A 24739-nucleotide genomic window follows, 5' to 3' on the forward strand; every position below is an offset into this window, starting at 1 on the left:
ACAAGAAAGAAAGAAAGAAAGAAAGAAAGAAAGAAAGAAAGAAAGAAAGAAAGAAAGAGAAGAAAGAAAGAAAGAAAGAAAGAAAGAAAGAAAGAAAGAAAGAAAGAAAGAAAAAGAAAGAAAGAAAGAAAGAAAGAAAGAAAGGAAGGAAGGAAGGAAGGAAGGAAGGAAGGAAGGAAGGAAGGAAGGAAGGAAGGAAGAAAGAAAGAAGAGAAAGAAAGAAAATTAACTATTTTGTGGATCCTTCTTGGTATTAGTTGTACATATGAAGAGACGGTATCACATAAGGATTAACGGCTCCTGTCACTGAGCTATGTTGAATAGTACGTAAGTTAATTCATGTAAAGTTCTTAGAAAAGGACCTTGTGCATGGTGAGCACTCAATAAGAGTTTGCCCAACCTGCCCTGTTGGTTGTTTTTTCCTCTCCATGTGTTTCTCTTAGTGCTCATGCACTAGCCAAACTGAAAGAGTCCTAAGGCAGTGACAGTATCTTTTTGTGTTTGAGTAACCAAGAGTTGCCAACCATAATGCTAAATATAATAGCAAGAGAAAGCTAGACATTGATAATGGCAAGTGTATCTACCTTTCCCCAAATGGAGATTTTTGCCAAATATAGTGAGAACATGAGACATAGTTCCAAGGGAAAAATCGAAGTTTCCTAATCTTAGATATCAAGTCAAATGACAAGCCACCATATTTTTTGAGATCTTATGAAAGTGATGCCATTAATCATAATTTGATGCTACCATTATTTGAGATATAATGCAGTGATTTTAATCCCTGGTTGGCCTAATGCCTAATGTGGATATTAAGGCAGTTAGAATGTATTGTACCAACGTTTTAGATATTATAACTATTTTCGGTGTGCCCTCTCATCAAATAAAATGCTTTAACCATCTCAGAAACCTGGGCAAAACTTTAATGAAGATAATGCAATGGAACACCACCAAAAAAATGTTTTATATTAGGAATTACACACACACACACAAATCATGTTTTAAAAAATATTGTTATTTATAAGGTTTCCAGAAGCCATAATTTAGGACAATGTTCTTATTCTCTTTGATCTGATCATCTAAATTTTCATAGTAAAATTATTATTGAATATTTAATAATCACTGCAATGTATAATGTGTTCATAGGCTGACAAACATTTATATATGTAAATATAGATGAAAAATTCATTAAAGTAGTATTGAATGATTTCTACTGTATTATATCTGGAGGTATAATCTGTGATTTTTAATGAAATAAATCCAGGACCTTCTGAGAAAACAAGCTTAACTGCAATAAGATCCCCATGGCACAGAGATTCAAGTGAATTAAAATCTATTAGCTCATCTGTAATTTACTAGACAAGAATGACTTACTAGTGATGACATGTCCAGGGATCTGACCCTAGATACCAGGTATATTAGTTAGAATTTTACAGAATGAGAAAGAGATTTATTATATGGAACTGGCTTATACAATTACTGAGGGTGGGAAGTCCCCAGATCTGCAGTCAGCAAGCTGGAGACTCGGAGAGCTGACTTACAGTTTTCATCCAAGTTGGAAGGCCTAAGAATCAAGAGAGCTGATGGTTTTAATCTGAAGGCCAACCAGGCCTGAGATCTGAGAAGAATTCATGTTTCAGTTTGAGATTAAAGCAAGAAAAGACTGATAGCCAGGTCAAAGCAGTGAGGCAGAAGGAGTTCCTTCTTAGCTGTTTTGTTCTATTCAGGTCTTCAACTGATTGGATAAGGCCCACCCACTTTAAAGAGAGCAATCTGCTTTACTCAATCTAAAGATTCAAATGTTAATTTCATCCAGAAAAACCCTCACAGACATACCTATAATAATGTTTGGCCAAATGCCTGGGCACCTGATGGCATAATCAAGTTCATACACAAAATTAACCATCACATCAAGTTAACATATTGAGTAATGCCTAGTCTATGCTTCAGGGAAACATAAACTCTAGGAAGTTTGATAGCACAAGAGGTTCTCAGAGGCAAACTGCCAAATGAAAATAACAAATGAATGATAACAAAATACACACTTTTTTCCACTCATTCATTCAGTAAACATTTACAAGCACCTATAGAATTCCCTCATTCAACAAGTATTTATTGACTGCCTTTTATGGAACATTTACTAGATCTCTTAGGTACTATACTAAATGAATATGCTATGGACCCTGTCCCTAAGGAGGTAACAGTTTAGATGGACAATAGAAAAAGAAAAGAGAATTTACAACTGAACAGCATAAATATTTGAGCATTAAATATTGGGTACCACAGGAATCCTGAAGTAATTTAATTCAGAAAGGATTGGACATGATTTTACCATAGGGACTTCGAAACTTCACTGGGAAATCCATAAGTGATTACAAAGCAAAAGCCTTCATAACAAATAACAAGGTCTCAGATTTTTCAAGATCCTAAATTCTATGATTCAATGTTCCTTTCTGTGAACATATTTTAGTGACTGCATAACATTTAAACTTCCTCATCTTTTGATATGTAGGGCCCCCCCATTTCCACTATTGCAAGTAAAAAAATTGAAAAGGACCTTGAACTGGCAAGTATCCTTTGTCAAATGGGACGCAAGGTTTATGCAACCTGCTTCTTGGGATATTCAGCTCCTGCTTCACTCATTAGCTCATTTTTCATTTTCTCTTTCTGGGTCAGATTTAATCTAGGATTTTTTTTTTTGGTGCAAATTATGTAAACGTCTAGATTCTGCCTTTTGTGGCATTAAAACACTTAAATATTAGGTTAAACTACACCTCCTTTACTAACAGATGAATTTCAATGTATTTGACTGAAGAATACTTTTCAGTTGACTACCAACAACCTCCACTTTTTTCCACCAGTTTGCAAAGTGGCCTTAATAAAATGGAAAACAAAAATATGTACTGAATATTTACCACATTCCAGGCATTGTGTTAAATGTTTTATTATGTGACATATCACTTAATTCTTACAATAGTCCTGTAAGCAAGGTGTTATTTTTCCTGCTTTTTACAGATAAAAACTTGTCAGTTTCTCTTCTCTCACCTTGATTCTCAGAACTTCTAGTTCATAGTTAGAGATCATGGCATAGAAAAATAACACTAAGCTACAAATTAGGAGACCTTGTTCTAGCTTTGACTCTGTGACTTGCTGTGTGGTCTTGAGAATGTCATGTACTACCTATACAGTTTAGTAACCTTATGTAGGAAATGAGACATGAATACTATTGGAAATGGTGTATTATATCAAACTCCTCTCAAATAAATGAATACTTTAAAAGGAGGTTGAGTACTCTAACAGGTGTGCCTTGCATTCAAATTCAAATTTATGCCAAGAAAGGTATGTATAAATTACATTTTTGCAAATTGACTCCTGATTTAAAGGCACGTATAGGAAGTTGCTATTTGAGAGAGCCATATACTTAATTGTAGAAATGAGTTGTAGGCTCTAGACATAAACTGCTTGGGCTCACATTTTGACTCTGCTACTTAAAGAACTTTGTGACTTTAGGCAGGTACTTAAAGTCTGTATGCTTCAGCTTCCCCATTTCTAACATGGAGATAACTGATATCCATCTCTATTGTGAGGATTAACTGAGTTAACATTTATAAAGCATATAGAACAGTATTTGGCACATGGTAGCAGGTGACTATGTATGTGATGGGACTAATGTCTTGACAGTGTCAATAGCTGTTACCTCAATATACCCATTTTGAATGACTGGATATTTTTGCATATTAGGTATTTTTAAACTGGGACACACCAATATAGGCATGGGACTCCTATAAACTCAAAGTCAAACAGAGTGTAACCTTATTCACAGGAGAATAAACTACTTCTTATCTATAAATCTATAAAGTAGAAGAAAACTATTTAAGATGGAGAATGGTATAACACATAAAGTAACTTGTGGCAGTGCAAATTTATACAGCCATCTTCAAAATAAATGTAATAACCCATCATCAAAATTTTAAAATATTTAAAATATGTGTTAGTAATTCTTAATCTAGACTACCCAAAGGAAGTAATTCTAAATTCAAAAAAGACTTATTTATCAATATGTGCATTTTATTTTATTTTTAATAGTAGAAAATGTGGGGGAAAACCTAAATATTCAAAGATAAAGATAGAATACAGCTATTAAAATATATATACAAATCCTAATATAAATTTAAAACATTCAAAAGTAAACTCACTATGACTTCAACTACATTTTTAAAAATAAGCTATATGTAGACCAACAACAACAAAAAAGTACCAAAAAACCAGGAAAATATACACTAAAATATTAATAGTTTCAATCTCCAGTCCTCTGGGACAATAGCATTTTCTAAAATTTATTTTATTTCTGATTTTTATGTTTTTTAAATTTATTTCAGTGACCATGTATTATTTTAAGATGAAAATAAAGAACATACCAAAATAGCCAGGGACTGGCAGTATTCAAAATACATACAGAAAACTATCCTATCAATGACAAAAATATACATAGTGATATATCTATTAATGAATACAATGACAGATATACTCACTACTCTTTTGTATAACAAACTTGGCTATGTTTAAATAAAAAAATGAACAAACAAAACCACTTATCCCCCAAAGAGACTTTCTAGGCAGGAAAAGGAAGCTTGTAAGAGGTGGTTGAATGCGTGTTCCAGGGAACTGTCCACTGGAGAGGTACTGATAGACACTTGATCTTGGGAGATTGTGTAAGCATGCTCTGGAGGATGGAAGCCTGCAACACATTTTCCTTTCCTCTTTATCCTCTTTCCTGAAGTCTCTTACCCTTCCCATCAACCTATTCTACTTCCCTTTCTTTCCCTCCATCCGCTGCTTTCTCTGTTTGCCTGATAACTTTGGAGATCAGAAGAAATAATGCTTGTAAAGCACCTAGAATAGTGTCTAGCCTTTGTAGATATTTAATCAAGCTGATTTTTTTTTCTTTCCCTTTACTTCTTTAGTAAGAATCCCTTCCTCCTTTCAATTCCCTCTTCTTTTTTTTAAAAAAAATCCATTTTAACCTCTTCCTTATTCTCATTCTTCTTTCTTTGGGGAGAGTCCCCATATAGACAAAAGGGAAGTTGCTTTCTGCCAGATAATTCCTTTCCTTTGAGAGGTGGGACAGTTTATGCAATGTCTAAACATTCACAGGGGAAAAAAAACGTTCCAGGACTTATAACATTTTTTAAGAACTTTTCCCTATCTTAATCCATCAGACAAATATTAAAGGCACCTGTTGTGGCCTAGGGGCTTGAGAATTTGATTCAGATGAGCTGTTATATTAACAAATGGCTATGGGAAGAGGATAGGGGAGGGAGAGTTTCCCTAAGGCAAAATCCAATTTCAATAACAACTACTTTTGAGTTAAAAAAAAAAGCAATAATTGTAGAGAACATTATGCTTTACATTAAACTTTTAGAATATTACGGAAACTAACAAATATTCCATCATATGTGTTTGTTTATTTTTGCCTTGGAAATGGTGACTGGAAAGGAGAGAGTGAGGGAAGGGAACACACAGGTGCTGCAGACCCTCGCAATGAAGCTGTGGGCAAGATAAAGGAAAGAGAAACAATACATAGGTGGCCACTGAATTACATTTAGAACTTGGATCGTTGCAGGTGGAGAAAACAGAGTTAAGTAAAGGTAAAGGTGATGCCTATTTTCAGATAAAACACAAAAACTACCATGAGCAGGGGAAGGCTTTCAGAAGGGCTCCTTCTCCATGGAAATTCCACTCCCATAATGGTGTATGGACTGGGGCAAAAAGAGGACTAATAAAATAGGAAATCTCTTTTTTGAATAACAGCATTTCGGTTTCTCTTATGAGAAACAGGTGGGACTATGAGTTTTCTATATTTTAGGGAAGGGAGTAGGATTATATTCCTCCTTAAACTTGCAATTCCTGTTGGAAAGGAATTGTGTCATACTTATATTTGTATCTTTAATGCCTATCACAGTGCCTGGCATAGAGTCTGGCACAGAAAGACACTTCACATTTATAGTCATAAGTCATATAGTCAGCTAACTAAACTGAATAACACCCAGGATGCAGCAAACAGGGGCCCTAGAGATTGCTAGGGCAACAAAATAAAATTATTTGGGGCTTCCTCCTTGAAAGCTCAAGTTACTCAATATTCTTTAAGCCATTACTAAGTTTGGGAGAATAAGAACAAACAGTTTAAGTGTTTTTGAAGCTGATGAAGTCTGGCCTACATGTAAACATGATTTTAGACTTTGCCATAATAAGTATCTTTCCAGAAAAATACTCATCTTAATAACCTCATATTCAAACTTAATAGATAATAATTGGAATAAATGCATTTTTGGAGCCTCCATATTAACATCTATATCTCCATGAAGTTTTTTTCCCCAACAATTAAATTCCACTTTCATTGCTCAAAGATTCAACTAAAATCCTCATTTTATATTTTTTTCATAAATCAACACTGTAATTAATACAGTCATCTACCACATCATTTGACTTTGAGACCATGGGGGACAAGAGCTGTTTATTGCCACATCTCTAGTGTCCAGCATTTATTGATTGCTCAATGAATTATTTGTTGATTGAGTAAAACAATGGTGTCAGTTTTTCATTAGTTTTCATAAATCCACTTTGTTTTATGAATGTTTTATCCATATACAAATGGTTCCTACATTTTATATAAACACTCTACATAGAGAAAAGTAACTTTAAGAGAAGCCAATGATCAAGTGCACAGCAAAAATAAACAATTTATCCAAAGAACTAACAGTGAAAGAAGGTCTTTCTAGAAGTGATGACACACCCCACCTTGTTAATAGAGCTGTAAAAATGACAAGGCCAAATAAAAACATCAGTCATTTGATGAATGCAAAAGTACTAAGCACTGAATGTATCTCATTTAAACTGTATTTCTCACAGTGACATAGTAGGATGTAAGGCAGTACTTTTACTGAGGCCATTTTACCCATGAGAAAACTGAGACTTAGAGAAATCGTACATCGAGTAGGTGGTGCATCTAGTTTTGAAACCCAGGCCTATAAGATATACAAGTTTTCCACATTATGTTCTGTTGTCATCCTTCAGATAGTGTTGAAGAATTTCACCAAAGGCTAGAATAGAAGGCTCTATTATTCTTTCCATATTTAAGATTCCAAGGAGAGAGCCTTATATCAACCAGTCTGTAATTAACCAACTGTTAAGTATGATTCCAATATAGTTATCAATCCCATTATATCGGGCTTAAGAATTATCTTATTCAAATACTTGACAAAATGGAATGGGATAGACCCTCTAAAAGTATTATTTTATTTTCACAGAGACTTGATTTCTTTTCCATGGAACAATGTCTACCAACACACATGATTTAGATGTTTCACTCTATCGATGTGGTTCTCTCTCACCACCTGAACTTTTCAAACCAGAACACCAAAAGGAAGAGAACTTAAAGAAAGTTAAACTAATGTAATTCCCCAGACTAAAAAAAAAAAGTGTGCTTGTGATTATACTAATTCCCTCCAATGTCTGCAAATCAGTGGAAAATTAACAGCATAGAAGAAACTTCTTAGAAAATGAGTTTCAAGGGTTGAACACATATTCAACATTACCATACCAATAGCTTATCTTATTTATTAGCTTGTGTTTAGTTTCCCTTGACAAATAATTCACCTTTGTTAATAATCACTTAGTGCTACAAAGCAATTCTCATAAGTTTATGGGAATGGATTTTAAATAGTAGCCATTGCTAAGATGCTGCTGTAAATACAATTAGAAGAGTGAATGGGTAGAAGCACAGGGGAGGGTAGCAAGTTGTGTGAGGGAGAGGAGCTAACAAGTTAGCCTTTGGTGCTGTTCACTCACATACATCTTCCTGACAACAATGAACACACAAACCTTAAAACTCTAAGACCTCTCCAAGGGTTTCCAAAGGAGCATCTAGCTAGTCTTTAGCATGATCAATATTTTTTTAACTGACCCTAAGGTGCAGTCTACTATATTGAATAAGAAATGTAAATCTTTGGCAATAACTTTACCATTAAATGATCTTACAGAATGATCACTGGAAAATATCAGAGCCAAGGAGGATCACCTCATCTACACCTCTCATTTGATAGAAAACCAGAGGCTCAGAGAAGAGAGATTCTCTGTGCATTGTCAGTATAAAACTCACAATCCTAACTCCCCATTTTTCCATTACATTTACACCTCCTCTGAGCACTATCCATGAAGTTGAATGTGTATGTTTCATTAACTCTCCTTCGTAAGGTGCTTACCAGTGTCCAACCCAGTCACTAGAGTTCTCTTTCAGAGCAACAGGGATCATGTGATTTTATTAACTTAAGAAGGTAAATTTTAGTTTTTTTAGATGATGCTCTCTCTGTCCTTAGAGTCACCATAGTGGTCACAAAAGTGTTTCAGACAGACAGACAGACCAGACAAGTCCACCAGCTTTTCACAATGAAGAGAAGTGAAGGCGTATACCTAGGAGTAAGGGGACATGCACTCAGACCCTTCATGGGCTAAGACTGCTCAAATACCACCTTCTATGCATCTTTTCCAGGGGGTGCATCTTTGAGTCCACCAAAAAAGTTAGAGACAAGGAGCAGTAAATGGTAACCTGCTTCAAAACTCTTCAAATCTCATTTCCTTGTGAACATGAATCACCTTTACAAAAATCTGGGGTGGGACAGTTATTCGCTAGAAACTTCACTGAGTAATTGCGCCACCTCTTGATAAAATTTCTGAGTGTTGATTTCAAATGGATTGTATAAGCTCAGAGGAAAATACACATTAGGGGCAACATGAGCCCATCTCCAGATTTTCTGTCTAGAATAAAAATAAGCTCCTCAGATTTAAAAGTGTCAAATTGCAAACTGATATGTTCAATTTCATCTCAAGCACATCCACCATCCCAGATAACCCTGACTGTGGGCCGTCTAGGTCCGGGGCTCCAGGCAGTGGTAACCTGTGATGAGTTCAGGAGCTCACAAATGAGCAGCCAGAAGCCCAGTCACTAACTAAATGTATAACAAGATCCCAAGCACAGAGTCACCTAAGGCGCCCCCTTTCCGAGGCATGATCTGCTCTTGGAACCTCGGTACATTAGAGACCAGGGTCCTGCCACAAAGGAGTTATCAACCCAACATCGGACGCCAGAAAAATCAGTGCGCTCTCAAGGCCCCCAAACCCAGCCAGCTCCCAGAAAGGGCAGAGCAAGTCCTAGCTTTTGTCACTCTCCCAACAAGCAGACACATAAACAAACAACAAAAGGAATTGTTAGCTCCCCCAAGGGAGGCAGCATGCATTAAAAAGACATGAACCTCGTCCTACCTTGCATCCAAACATCAACGACAAAGTGTTGTTGGTGCAAGCAACTTTGCAGTGGCAAATCATTGGGGTAAAACAGTCAGGGTCCTTAACAACAGGGGACATTCCTTTCGGGCTGCGGCAGTGGCAGCTCGCTGGGGGACCCGAACACGGTGCTCGCCGGGCACATGGAGCGACAGCCTAGACCGAGCAGCTGCTCCGATAGCTGCCCCCTGCACCCCGCGCAGCCATCCCCGTGCGCGGGTAGAAGCAACGCGGGCAAGTAACAAGCGTCTTGGGGTCTCCCTTCCCTGGGGAATGAGGCGTGGGGGGAGGGACAGAACCAAGAAGGGTTCCCCCCCTATGGTGAATTTGGAGTTGGTAAAATTTAAAAAATAAATAAATAATATATAAAATAAAAATAAAAGGGAGCCAGGCGCTTAGAGGAGGGTTCAAAGGAGGTGGGGCAGTATTAGCATGTAAAAGGATGTGCCCGCCTACTCGCCCCAGTCACACAAGATTGTCATGCGAGCTGAAGGGGGCTGAAATTATTCTCTCTGAAAAAAAAAAAAAAAAATACTGCAGCTCCCGATTTGGTAAAAAGCCAGTGGCTTGCTGCAATCCAGAGTCACCGTGGGGAGCGCTGGCCGGGCAACTGGGGTGGAAGGGAGGGGCTGGCAGAGGGAGGGAGCAAGGTGCTCGCCTGCCTAGCCCAGCCTGCTGCTCGCTCCGTGCAACCTAGGAATCTCCGGGGTCGGTGAAAAGAGGGCTCCGGTGCTAATAATTGAGACCACACTCGACCCCCAGCCGCTGTGCCCCCAATAAGCAACCTCCAAGGGCGAGCTCTGAAGAAGGGGAGGCCCCCATGGAACCCTGCTGAGTGCATTGTCCAGCTGGCCCTCTGATATTGGTGTGCCTGAGCTGATAGTCAGCAAAGGAACCTGGGGTAGAAGTGCACTGGAAATGGTTTCGCTGGGGCCCTGTGCCCTTGACTTCTGGGTCAGTGAGCTGACTCACTCCCTAGGTGGTAGAATCCCTCTCAGAACCTAGGCTTTATCTGATAGAACATTTGTCAAACTCAAAAAGGAAGAGTCAGCCGCTTCCCCACCTTGATATCTTAGAGGCTCCAGAAAGCCCCAGAAATCTTTATGCTGTTCTGGAAGTATGAATGACAAGACTGGTGTACGCTTTACTGTTTTTTTTTTTCTTTTTCTTCCTTTTTTAAAGTGAGGCTATCAAAATTGCCTAAGATGGCAAAAAAAAATTCAGCATGTGGCTGGCCCAGCTGCAAAACTGCTTATTGGAGACAAAAAAAAAAAAAAAAAAAAGTGATAGGAAGGATGCAGAAGAGTAGGAAGTGGGTAAAACTAGCACCCTTTTGGTGCCACCTGAGTGCCTGGCACTGTGCCTTACAAATGGTTGGTGGAAAAACAGCAAGACATCAGAATTTGGAATTAGACTCTGGCTCTTGTGCTGAGTGGCTTTGTGTAAGTCACTCACAGTGTTTGAGACTCTGTTTCCTTGTCTGTAAAGTGGGGCTACTCACCCCTACCTTGCAGAGCTGTCATGAAGACTAGAGAAGGTAAAGAAATTCCTCTGGTAAGCCCCAGTGGTACATAGCAGCTGCTCTTTACTTATATAGCCTGTATCAGGTCTCAGCCTGAAAGATAGGTATTATTGAACACATTTTTCTAGAGGAAGAAACTGAGCCCTGAGGTTATATCACTTGCCCAAGTGACACGGTCAATAAGCCATGAAGATAAGGTTCAAAGACAAGTGACAGAAGATAGTTTACAAAGCAACATCACACTTTAGAAGCTTTAGAAGCATGGTCTAAAGACTCCAGATTTACCTATGAAGGGTTAGGCCTGTCATATTCACAGGAATATGGTAGTTTCAAAAGTCTCTGATTGGGCATTGACCTCAGATCCCATTTGAAATAGAGCAATAAAATAGTCTTAACTACCCATAGCAAACTCAGCCAGAATCATCTTTCTGATGCCGTTTCATGAGAATACCAGACCACTTGTACTCTAAATTAATGAGCCCCAATACCGCTATATGATTCAGACTTACAAAGTTTCAGTAAGAACAACAACAAAAAACCAAACGAACTTGCAAATTGTCAAGTCAAACATAGTGCCCTATCAACTTTCTTTCACCGGCCTATATTCAAAATACCCCACCCTCCTGTCTCAAATTAATGGAAACCAAACCTGATTGCATAACTCCCTGGGACTCAGGCTCAACCCTTACATTATCATTCCATAGGCCAGGAGGATATCAAGGACTCTACATTTTTAATCAGCCTTCTGGTGAGAGGAATATGGGTCCTGCCTACAAAATGAAGACCTCCTAAAGGGAAATCAACATGGAACAAAGTATGAGCAAAGATCAGCATGAAAAGGCAGTAAAAGCTGGGGTAAATGTGGCTCTACTGAAGAGTGCAGCTGTGTCTCAGGCTTTGGGATTCTCACACTAAGTGCAGGAATTCTTACCTAGTCAATTCCCCTACTGGCAATCAGGACTGATTCAATCTGTCTTGCATCTAGGGGTGGCAGGGACTCAGGAGGTCTAATATATATGTGCTTAAACATACTAGGTCACACATTTTAGCAGAACTCTGGTCTGGTGCCTTCTGTAGAATCCTAGAGTCACATTCACACATTAAGTGTACCCCTTATCATTTTATTCTTTTATGTTACCATAAAATGTGTGATTGTGTGAGCACTTCCACCGACAGAGTGTCTATAATTACGGCTGTTTTTCCAAAGGCGAATGGATGCTAAAAAAGTTGTACAATATTTCCCTTCTTCATTAGCCTATAATTTGGATTTCAAACACCCCAAAATATTGTATGCTCTATATTGTGATGTTCCAATAATAACTAACACAGTCTTTCCCTAATGAATTACCCAAGCTAAGGCTGACCTCCTATTCTAGGGCAGCATTTAAGGCTTCTGTGTTCAAGTTACTTCCCATTTTACAGTTTGTGCTGGTTTAGAATGAGAAAGCCAAAGGCAATATATAAAGAAAAATATATATTTCAGTTCCTTAATATTTTATTGTTTAAATTTAATCAATGAGAATTCATTTATCTCGTGTGTGTGTGTGTGTCTACCTGTTATCTGTTCATATGCCTCTGACAAAATGCTTTCCTTTAATTCTTGTTTCTCAATAATAGTTCTGGGGTGAATTGAAGAGGGGGAGAAGAAGGGTGGGGGATGTGGTTTCCATGACAATGCATTCCATAGTTACAGCCAGTAACCACTATGGTTAAAAAAAAATGAATCACTGTTACTTTAAAATATGAACACACTGCATTATTGGTCTGAAAAGCACTAATTTGGGAGTATTCTGCATGGGAATGCACTGCAATATTTTTAGGAGGAGATATTACTGGGGAATGCCAGGAGATGATGCACTCATTTACTCATTTTAATAGTCAAAATAACCACCCTTAATTAGACATTTCAATGATCGGTAATATTTCCAGTTCTTTCTAATAATCATCACTCTTCAAAATGATACATGACAACTATACACTATTAAAAATTTTTCCTAATGACAACATTCCTCAAAACTGACTCAAAATCACACACCAAAAGAATAGGATTATCAATAAACATGACCAGGGTTTAATTTTAATCTTTTATTTATTGTTATTATCATCATTCCTAATCAGAAATTGAGACAAGGTAAGAAGCATTAGCTATTTATCCTTTTTTTCTTTCTTTGCTGATCTTTCCATAGCAATTTTTAAAAAGAGATGGTTCATGTTGGAAGGGAAAGAATATAGTGGACCCTAGGAGCCCAGGTGTTTCTTCTTATTGACTGGATAAATCTGAGCAAGCTACCCAGCCTCTCTAGGCCCCAATTCTCTTGTCTATCACGATGAAATGGGTATACCAGAGCACCTCTCAGTTCATTTCCAGTGCGTAAATTCTCTGAGTTGTCTTCCAAATATAGACTCTTAAGAATGTAAAGGAAATTTAAGAAGCAATTTCATCCAGTCACCTGTCTTCATTAAACTCTTCTATAGTGCTTACTATTTGATATGCTCAAATATAGTGTTCACTATGTGCACTGTTCTAAATTCAGAGATAATGTATTTCCAAATGCCTGTCACTTTTATCTGGTTTGTTCTAGGCGCTCAGTAAATTGGAAGAGCTTTATGTTAATTTCCTGATTTTATTTTTTGATAAAAATTAACAGGAAAGAATACACCTATTAGACCAACCTGATATGTATAATACTTTTATACTGAACAATTCTGACTCTTTAAACTTTCTTCACAAATTGTACTCTCCCAAAGTCTCCTCACACACTTTCTCAGCTCTCTCAAGTCTCTCACTGAGGAACACATACCCACAGTGAGGGTTTATACAAGAGTCAGACCCCATAAAACTGACTCTAAAATGCATCATGCTTGGGGCGCCTGGGTGGCTCAGTCATTAAGTGTCTGCCTTCAGCTCAGGTCATGATCCCAGAGTCCTGGAATGGAGTCCCACATTGAGCTCCCTGCTCAGCGGGGAGTCTGCTTCTCCCTCTGCTCCTCCCCTGCTCCCTGTGCATGCTCTCTCTCTCTCTTTCAAATAAATAAAATCTTTAAAAAATAAAATGCATCACGCTTTCCTCATGACTGTTGACTCTTCATGTTATGGCATATCTGATTCCTCCATTTTTACTCATCTGCCCCTAAGTATGTGGGCCAGTCACACTTAATTATTAGTTGATCTTTATTTGAATCCAACTTAGCATGTTTGCTTGACCTTGATTTGAAATAATTGTGTTTATTTGAAATTTGGAATGATTGAGTCAATAAATGAGTAAATAAAGAACAAATGAATATATGGGTTGAGCCAGGATTTCCATAGCCCCCACCTGGGCCCTAGTTGAATTAGTGTAGATCTTTGTTTATCTCCTAATCCAGCCCCTAAGCCTCCACCTCCTACCTGTAAAGAATACAACTTTTATTGAGGAAATGCAGCCCATTGATTCAAAATCAATTTTGACACTTTGTGTTAGCATCAAGTATTTTGAAATAATGATTGTCCTCAGCTTCAAATTGAGGCAAGGCAAATTTTTGCCTGTAAGACTTCTCATCATGTTCATTTTCAGTTTTACTACCATTTTGAAAAAGCAACTCGAAACATCACCTTCTGTACCACCTGGACAAATTTCTTCAGTATGAAAATCAAATGAAAAAACAAACACACACCTCTTTTTGGCTTGTTTAGCAAATTTGATTTCAGCGTTAAAAGAACAAGATTTGAGTCTTGGGTTCCAGTCCTAGCTTTTGCATTTACTATATAACTGAGATAATCAGTTAACCTCTTTGACAGTTAATTGTCTCATCCATTAAAAAATGGGGAAGGATTGTTAAATAAAACACCTATATTATAGGGTTCCTATGAGGATTTACTAAAATGCCATATGTGAAAATACCTGATCCCAGTGCCTGGCATATATACATTTTTTTCATATCCAAAGATAGAAAAAATATTATTAAAAATAAATGCTAAGTACAAAAGCAAAGTTTTATTTTTTAATTTTTTTAAGATGAAGGTTTTTTTTTTAAGATTTTATTTATTTACTTGAGAGAAAGAGAGAGAGATGGGGGAAAGAGAGAGAGAGAGACAGGGAGAGAGGGAGGAAGGGGCAGGGGGAGGGAACATCCAAGCAGACTCCCACTGACTGCAGAGCCTGATGCTGGGCTCAATCCTACAACCCATGTGATCAGGACCTGAGCTGAAACTAAGAGTTGGACTCTCAACCGACCGAGCCACCCAGACACACCTAAAAATAATTTTAAAGTACTGTCAGGAATAATAACTCACAACTCCATTGCCAGATAACTAATTGTAATATTTTGGAAGAGACAGCTCCAGTAACACCACAACAAAACTGAATTCAAATTATATATAAAAGTGTATGCTGTTTTTGAAAATAATACACCTTTGATACCTATTCATGCTTTTAGACAAAAATTTTCTTACAAAAATGGCATTAAATGGGCCATAGTATTTCAATATTTCATGGCATATTTCACAAGCCCCTTCTTGTTGCAGGTCAAAAATATTTAATATTATGAAAAAAATTGAAATGTTCGTATGGGCAAATATTTGCACATATCCATAACAAAACTGAGGCTAAAAGTTACAGATAAGGAATTCTTGGTGCAAAGAGCATGAACATTAAAAATTTTTAATTGTAATAGTCAATTTATGTTTGTATCAATTTAAATTTCCATTAAAAATCCTATGGAACTCATTTTTATTCTCCATAAATATTTTATAGATGATACTTGAGCAAAACTCTGCTGTAATATTTTGTCTGAAAATGTTATTTTTACTTTTTGGTTATTTTATTAGGTTTTTTACATGACAGTTTAGCTGAGTATAAATTCTAGATTGCCAGCTATTTTCTCTCTTCAGTATTTTGAAGAGTAAATCCAGTTGTTTTTTTATAATTGCTCAGTTGTTTCACATTGATTAATTTTGTTCATTGTTTTGTTTTGGAGATTTACCCCAATGTAATTAGATACGGAGTTCACTTTCTTTATCTTGTCTAGGCCTTCTTCTGATGGCCACATCTAAGGATTCAAATCTTTACTCAATTACAAAACGAATCCAAGGATTCATGTCTTTAATCAATTATAAAAAATGTGAAGGCACATCACTTTGCATTTTTCTTTCCCTCGTGTTCTCTTATGCATTTTTTTCTTAAATTGTGATTATACATATATTTACTTTCCCTTTCTTTTATATTCATTATCTCTTTAGCTGCTTATGCTGCACAATGGGTAATTTCTTCAAAAATCTTTCTATGTACTAATTCTGTTTTTAGATCTTTAAAACGCTTATTTTGTTTTTAATTTGTTATTGTACTTTTAAGTTATAAAAGCTCTATTTTTTATTGAGATGTAGAATAGTATAAGTTTAAGGAGCACAACTTGTTGATTTGATACACTCATATATTGTCAAATGATTACCACTATAGTGTTAGCTAACACCTCCGTCATCTCACATGTGGTAAGAATATTTAAGATCTACTCTCTTAGTAACTCTCAAATATATAATATTGTTAACTATAATCACCATGTTGTACATTACATCCCCCAGATTTATTTATCTCATAACTAAAAGTTTGTACCCTTTGACCAAGATCTCTCCATTTCCTCCATGCCTCAGCCTCTGGTAATCACCATTCTACTCTCCATTTCTATGAGTTTGGCTTTTTTAGATTCCACACATAAGCTATATCATACAGTCCTTGCCTATCTCTATCTGACTCATTGCATTTAACATGATGTCCTCAAGGTCCATCCATGTTGTTACAAATGACAAGATTTCTTTTTTTATGGCTGCATAATATTCCTTGTATGTACCACATCTTCTTTATCTATTCACCCGTTGATGAACATTCAGGTTATTTCCATAACATCTACACCAACAGTATCTAAGGATTTCCTCTTCACAACCTCACAAACACTTGTTATCTCTTGTCTTTTTGATGATAGCCATTCTAACAGGAATGATGTGATAGTTCTAATTTGCATTTCCCTGATCATTAGTGATATTGAGCACTTTTTCATGAACTTACTGGCCATTTGTATGTCTTCTTTGGTAAAATATCTACACAGTTCCTCTGCCCATCTTTAATTGAATTTTTTGGGTTTTGGAGGTTTTTTGCTATTGAGTATAATTTCTTTATAGATTTTAGATCTTAACTCCTTATCAAATACATATGATTTGCAAATATTTCTCCCATTCTAGAGATTTTTTCATTTTGTTGATTGTTTATTTTGCTGACCTGTCACTTATTAATGAATGCTTAAAAATATTAATTTGTTCACTCATTCATTCCTTTATTTATTCATTACATACCAAATCTAACCAAGAAACTTCTTTCAAATATATGTAAAACACAGCAAAATTTCTATGAAATCACTAATTCTATTTTTATACTGTGTTTGCCCATCTGTGAAACAAAGGCAAATTGTTCATTGTCAAAAAAATATATACTAAATCAGAGTTCAACTTTGAAAGCAGCAATTCATGGATAGACTGTGTCAAAAAACACAGCTCATTTTAAATGGCTTTATATTGCCACTGTGCTTCACTACTACAAATAGATTTTCCTTATCAGCTTCCTTTCATCTGAACAATAAATGGTTCTTCTAGCTGCAAGAGCTAATTGAGGTGACTTACTTACTCTGAAGAACCCATTCTATTATGTTGCAAGCAGAGGCCCTCAGCTAATCCTACCCAAACAAAGTGAAATGAATACTCAATGAAACAAATGCTTGCCTAAAACTATGAAGACATCAGATCTCTTACAATCTTCAGTAAGATACCATAGAATTAAGATTATAACCCAATTATCTCTTTTTCTCTTAATAAGCTACAAGCATACTGGTTAAAGTCCTTGACGGCCCCAAATTATAAATATAGCCTAACTAAATTTCCATTTCCTGTTTGCTTAAAATATGATTATTGTGAGAAAACCATATTTAACTAGAGTGTGTGAATTAATCCCACTATAAAAGTGCTGGTGATCTCTCCCTTCATTATAAGGATAGTCAGTCTCAAGTATAATGTGTTGGAAGATCTGAATTGTGTTTGCTAAAATTGTTAGCATCTGACCACAGAAGAGCCTTTGCTGGTTTCATGATGTTAGCATATTTACTTCATTTCCCATTTTTGGTTCCCAGTTACTATTTTCTTCTTCACTCAATTCCTTCAACAAATACTTTTGTGTGTCTATCATTTGCTATATGCTATGCTAAATTTGGAAGACAGATTAAGTAGATCAATACAGTTCTGGTCTCATGGAGACTAGTAAAAAAGGCAATTTGGGATAAGTGCTTTGAGTAGAGCTTCATGGCTCCATGAAAGCATATAGGGGGATCTTATCTAATAGGGAGGTCAGAGAAGGAATGATTGAGAAAGTGATCAGAAAGATGAATGGGAACTTACTAGACAAATGGAGTAAGGAAAAACTTCTCAAATAGAGGGAATAAAATACATAAAGAACATGTGATGCCAAAAACAAGGAGTGTAAGAAGGACTGAGATAAAACTCAGAATAACTAGAACACAGAAAACAAGGGCAAACATCAAGTGAGAAGATGCTGTTGAAAGTAAAGGTCAGACTATGCAGGCTATACTTAAAATTTTTGTTTTTATTTTAAAAGCCTTAGGAAACTACATGGGAAATATTTTTAAAGTAGCTTTATTGAAGTATAACTTGAAATATAATAAACTACAAATATGTAAAGTAAAAACTGATAAGTTTCAATATATGTATACATCCCTGAAACCATCAGCACAATCAAGACAGTGAATGTATCTGTCACCCTCAATAGCTTCCTCATGCCCCTTTATAATTCCTGCCCCTCAACTCTTTCCTGCTCCCCATCCCAAAGCAGTCATAGATCTGTTTTCTGTTACTACAGATTAGTTTGCACTTTATAGAAATTTTTATAATGAAATCATATGGTATGTATTTTGTCTGAATTTTTTTCACTCAACATATTTGAGATTCATCAAGGTTGTTGTGTGTCAATCATTTATTTTTTATTGTTAAGTAATATTATATTGTAAAGATATACTATAATTTGTTTATACATTCATCTGTTGGTGGACATTTGAATTGTTTCCAATTTGGAGCTACATAGCTGCTATGCATATTTGGGTATAATTTGTATAGGGGTGCCTAAGTGGCTCATTCAGTTAAGCATCTGCGTTCGGCTCAGGTCATGATCCCAGGGTCCTGGGATCCAGCCCCACATGGGGCTCTCTTCTCAGTGGGGAGCCTGCTTCTCCCTCTCCCTCTGCCTGATGCTTTGCCCACTTGTGTGCTTGCTCTTGCTCTCTCTAATAAATAAAATCTTTTTTTAAAAAAAGTCTTCGCATAGGCATATGTTTTGTATTGGATTGGAAGAGGTTGATCACATGATAGACATACATTTACATTTTTAAGAAACTTTCAAAGTAATTGCACCATTTTAAATCCCCTCCAATAGCGCATCAGAATTCCAGTCCCTTCAGATCTAAGTCAAATCTGGTATGGTCAGTCATTTTAATTCTAATACATGTATAGTCATTGTAATTTTAATTTGCATTTCCCTAATTACCAATGGTGTTGAACATATTTTCACGTGCTTATTTGCTGTTTGTGTATTTTCTTTGGTAATGTCTATTCAAATCTTTTGGTTATCTTTGAAATTGAGTTGTTTCTTGTTGGGTTTTGAGAGTTCTTTATATAATCTGGATGTAAGCCCTTAATTAGATATATGTTTGCACATATTTTCCCCCAGTTTGTAGCTTGTTTTCTCATTCTTTTAATGGTGCCTTTCCAATTTATTACTTTATGGTTCATATTTTTGGTGTCACATCTAAGAAATGTGCCTAGCTAAAGTCACAAAGATGTTTCGAGTTCTTCTAGAATTTTCATAGTTATGTTTCACACTTAGGTCTATGATAAATTTGAAATTAATTTTTATACACAGTGTGAGGTATGGACCCAAGTCCTTTTTTTCTTTTTTTGCATATGTATATCCAATTGTTCCGGCATGATTTGTTAAAATAGCTCTCCTTTCTCCACTGAACTATGTGCTTTTGTCAAAAATCAGTTGTCCTTAGAAGTCTGGTTTATTTCTGGACTCCCAATTCCTTTCTATAGACCTATTTGTCTACCTTTACACAAATACCATCTTTATACCAGCTCTTTCTTTCAGAGCTATTTTGACTTTCCTAGATACTTTGAATTTGTGTATGAATTTTAGAATTAGCTTGATGTGTATCACAATTTCCCTCGAACTTTGATATAGATTATATTGAATCTCTAAGATTAATTTGTAGAGAATGAACATCTTAACAAACGAGTCTTCCAACTTGGGAGTAAAGTACCTCTCCATTTACTTAGGTCATCTTTAATTTTTTGTTTGTAATTTTCAATGTACAACTCTTTCACATCTTTCATCAGATTTATTCCTAAGTACTTCATATTTTTTGCTATTTTAAATATAATTGCTTTGATTTCAGTTTTTAAGTGTTCATTCTTACTATGTAGAAATACAGTTGAGTTCTGTATACCAAACTTTTATCTTACAAGCTTGCTAAACTCACCAATTTGTCTCCCCTCTTTTTGTAGATTCTATCAGATCATATCATGTCATCTATAAATTAAAAGTTTTACTTCTTCCTTTGTTTCTTTTCCTTGACTGAAGACGCTAAATATGTCATCCAGTACAGTGTGCATGAAAGTAATGAGTGTGAATATCCCTTGTTCCTGATAATAAAGTGAAAGTATTCATTCTTTCAATATGAAGTATAATATTAGCTGTAGGTTTTTCATAAGGTTCTTTATTAGGTTAAGGAAGGTCCCTTCTAATTTCTTCTACTTTGCTGAGAGTTTTTTTTTTTAATCAGGAATAGATATTGGATTTTCTGAGGGGTCATAGATAGATAAGAGGATAGAGGTGATTGTTTTTCTTAGTTTATACGATTTATATGATTTTTGAATATTAAACAATCCTATGTTCCTGGGATAAACCTTACTTGGTCATGTATTATAATTTTATACAGTATTAGATTTCATATGCTAAAATTTTGTTTAGAATTTACATCTACGTCCCTAAGGGATATTAGTCTATAGTGTTGCTTTCTTATATTTCCCTGTTTTTGATATCAGATACCCGTCTCATAGAATGAACTGCAAGGTATTGCCTCCTCTTCAATATTTTGGAATAATTTGCATAGAATTAGTATTATTTCTTCCTTAAATGTTTGGTAGAATTCACCGGAATAAAGTTATCTGGGCCACAAGTATATATATGCTACAATATATATGTGTGTGAATGAAGGGGAGTAAGTCGGAGGGGGAGACGAACCATGAGAAACGATGGACTCTGAAAAACAAACTGAGGGTTCTAGAGGGGAGGGGGTGGGGGGATGGGTTAGCCTGATGATGGGTATTAAAGAGGGCACATTCTGCATGGAGCACTGGGTGTTATGCACAAACAATGAATCATGGAACACTACATCAAAAACTAATGATGTAATGTATGGTGATTAACATAACAATAAAAAATTTAAAAAATTAAGTGAAAATAGGGATGTGATATTCACATTTCAAGAAAATCATTCTGGCTGCAATATGGAGGATTGAAAAGGGGTAATAAGGGCAGTGGCTAGACCATTTAGGAGGCACTTTCAGTAATGCAGGCAACACATAACAGAGATTTAGAATAGAGTATTAGCTATAGAAACAAAGACAAATGATTAGACTCAAGGAACATTTTAGAGTATAAGCAAGAGGCACTGGTGCTAGATCACATATGGGGAACAATCAAGAATGACTTCTGGGTTTCTGATTTATATATACCTGGGCAATCTGTAATGTCATTCATTGAAATAGTTTGTAATTAAAGAGGTTAATACCAAGTGTGTGCGTATGTGTGGGTTGGGAGACATCATTGTTATTTAATGTTTGCTGGTTCTCTGTTCATTTAAATTTAAGATATCTTTTCTAACCCTGAGTTGGATACATGTATCTAGAACTCAGACTAAATTTTTGGGATAGACATACAAGTTTATGTCTTGTCTCTGAATAGGCTGTATTAAAACCTTGAGTATGATATCATTATATCATCTAACCTGAGAGAAGAGCTTGATATAATTGCCTACAACCAGGCTTGGAAGAACTCCAAGACTTAATAATTTTCTTCTTCTTCTTTTCCTCCTCCTCCTCCTCCTCCTCCTCCTCCTCCTCCTCTTCTTCTTCTTCTTCTTCTTTTTCATCTTCAGGACCCCTGTTTTTCTTAGTAGCCACTCTATTGACCCTGACTCTTATATAATAGCCCCTTTTCCAATAGTGTACAAGACATCCAGGCTGGGTGTGACTTGATGCCAGGGAGGCACCAAAGCGGTGTGGTAGAATAAACACTGCAGTCAGAAAAAAAATGTAAGGATATAATAATAGGAATATCTGCAGTGCCTATAGTTAGCTATTTTTTTGATTTCAGTTTATCAGGAACTCTGCTGTTTGTTTTCCCAATAAAAATACATCTCCCATAAGAAATTGTAAAGATATTTGAGATATTTAAAAATATTAGTAGACTAAAAACTCAAGAAAAAAGGTATTATTAGCCATTAGGGAAATAAATATTTAAACCAAAGTGAGATATCACTATACACCCATTAGAATGACTAAAATGTAAAGAATTGATAATTCCAGGTATTGATGAGGATGTGGAAGAACTGAAACTCTCATACATTGCTGGTGAGAATGTAAAATGGTTGAACCACTCTGGAAAACAATTTGACATTTCCTAAAATGTTAAACGTAAACCACCATTTCATTTCTAAGTATTCAAGAGAAATGAAAACATGTCTATGAAGACTTATATGCAAATGTTCATGGAAGCTTTTTTCATAGTATCACCAAAGTAGAAACAACTCACATGTATATCATCAGGTAAATGGGTAAATAAAATAAGATATGTCCACATGTCAAAATCATTATTTCAATTAAACATATTGTACAATTGCACTTACATAGAATTCTAGAAGATAAAAATTAACATATTGTGATACCAAGTAGATCCACTGCCTACACCTATAGACAGAGGGAGGGTAGAGCTAAAAAGGGGCATGAAAAATCTTTCAGGGTTGATGGAAATTATTTGTATCTTTATTGTGGCACTGGTTTCACAGATTTTATATATATATATGCATATATATGTATATCTGTCAAAATTCATCACATGGTAAATTTTAAATAGATATACTTTATTATATAAATTATACCTCAATAATGTTTATTAGAAATATCTTAGATGTTTTAGGATTCAAGAACAGGAGTTTTATTAGTTTCCTAGGTGAATTATAATTAAAAACCAATGGTGCAGGTTTTAACCAAAATAACTCCTAAATTAATATTTCCACACGAGTATTACATAAGCTGGTAATTTCCTACTTTGTTAAGTGAAAGAATTCTACATAGGGTTCAACCTGCCAGAAGTAGGAAAAAATTCTGAGTTTGCCAAGATTACTCACACAATTACTTTATTAACTCACACACTAGAGGAGACATGACAAAGTGAAGAGAGGGTTGACAGTTTATACAGGTGTGCTATGGGAAACCAAGGGAGTGACAACTAATTTGGCCTGGTGAAGACAAGGAAACCATTTAGTGAGATGACATTAGATCAAAATCTTGAGAAGGAATTTGCCAAGTGGATAAGTTGGGATGGGCTCCACATAGGGTATAGCAAGTGCCATGGAAGTCTAGTATGCTTAAGGAAAGGCGAGAAGTTTCGTGTGGTTGGATTGCGAGGTTCTTGGTGAGAAGTAATGGGACAAGAGGTTGGTTATGTAGTTTTAACCAAGCTAAGGAGTTTAGATTTCATCTTGCCAACACATAAATATAGAGGAACTCTGAACAACAACAACAAAGACATAGGCCAGGGATCCTCAAGGAGCTACTAAAAATATTGTATTGAGAAAAAAAGGAATTGAATCACATTCTCTGTATACCAGACAATATGTAATTTCTACACATAGAAATAGCTAAGATTGGGAAAGCCTTTTAACTCTTGCACAATGCATTTGAGGTACCGCTGGGGCTGGAAAATGTAGGCCTTGTGACACCCTCTTGAATGCTCTTTCTTATGTACCATGCTGTGGCAAATTTCAACATGAAACAAATTCTGAAAACTTAACTGAAAACACTTTATGCAAACTCTTCCTGTGTGAATACAGCTTTTCAGGAAGAACTCTTCAGTTCTGACTGTACTAATTAAAGAATTTATAGTTCTGTGTCCTCAAAAGGAATAGGTAGAACTTTTCTATAAAAATGCTAAACATATTTAAATGTCTTTTAAAGTTGAAATGCTAAGCTAAAATGAGGCAGGCAGGAGCAAAGTCAAGTTTCCACCTGAGCTAACGTTTGCACATTCTTCTATTCATTTTAACAAAAAGTACATGGAGTTTCTCAAAAACCTTTCTCTCATAGCCAGATACAAATGAAAAACAAATTGAGAAGAAAGACAAATCAATAAGTCTGAGGGGGGAAAACCGGAAAGCCCACCTGCCTTTTCAGGAAGGCGAACTACTAAACATAAACCACAAAAGCTTCTGCTCTCCAGGTCCTGAAGTTAAAAGAAAAGAATTTAAAAATAGCAGTGATATTGAATCAGCCATCATAAGGTCAAATGTTTGTCAACACGAGTAATTTCTGAGGACAGCATTACATGAAATGGTGCACCTATATCTCTAAGCTTTAAGAAAAGAGAAAATAATACACTGAATTTAATAAAGATTTCCATTCAGAAATGACTTGAAATGTAGAAGTTTATATACTTAATATATTTAACCTTCCACTATCTACATACTTAAGTCCAGAATGACTTCCTCCTCAAAAATTTCACATTGATTGCT

General features: G+C 35.9%; 1 protein-coding gene across 13 annotated transcripts in view; it reads right to left on the reverse strand.

Moving 5' to 3' along the window:
* The window catches only part of DLG2 (discs large MAGUK scaffold protein 2), a 2181535-nt gene that overhangs the window by 1197956 nt on the left and 958840 nt on the right, over positions 1-24739 (reverse strand). For 2 of the 13 annotated variants that reach the window (XM_073879813.1, XM_073879812.1), the window contains exon 1: positions 9316-9745. The exons of 10 other annotated variants lie outside the window; for them this stretch is intronic. In XM_073879813.1, the coding sequence (XP_073735914.1) occupies positions 9316-9417 (102 nt within the window). In that variant the 5' untranslated portion in view covers positions 9418-9745. Of the gene's footprint in view, positions 1-9315; positions 9746-24739 lie in introns of those variants that run through there. One more of the 13 variants, XM_025848370.2, reaches the window with a different exon arrangement.

Source organism: Callorhinus ursinus, unplaced genomic scaffold, assembly GCF_003265705.2.
Source record: "Callorhinus ursinus isolate GAN/ISIS: 27379988/994484 unplaced genomic scaffold, GSC_fseal_2.0 scaffold35, whole genome shotgun sequence".
Taxonomy (NCBI): Eukaryota; Metazoa; Chordata; class Mammalia; order Carnivora; family Otariidae; genus Callorhinus; species Callorhinus ursinus.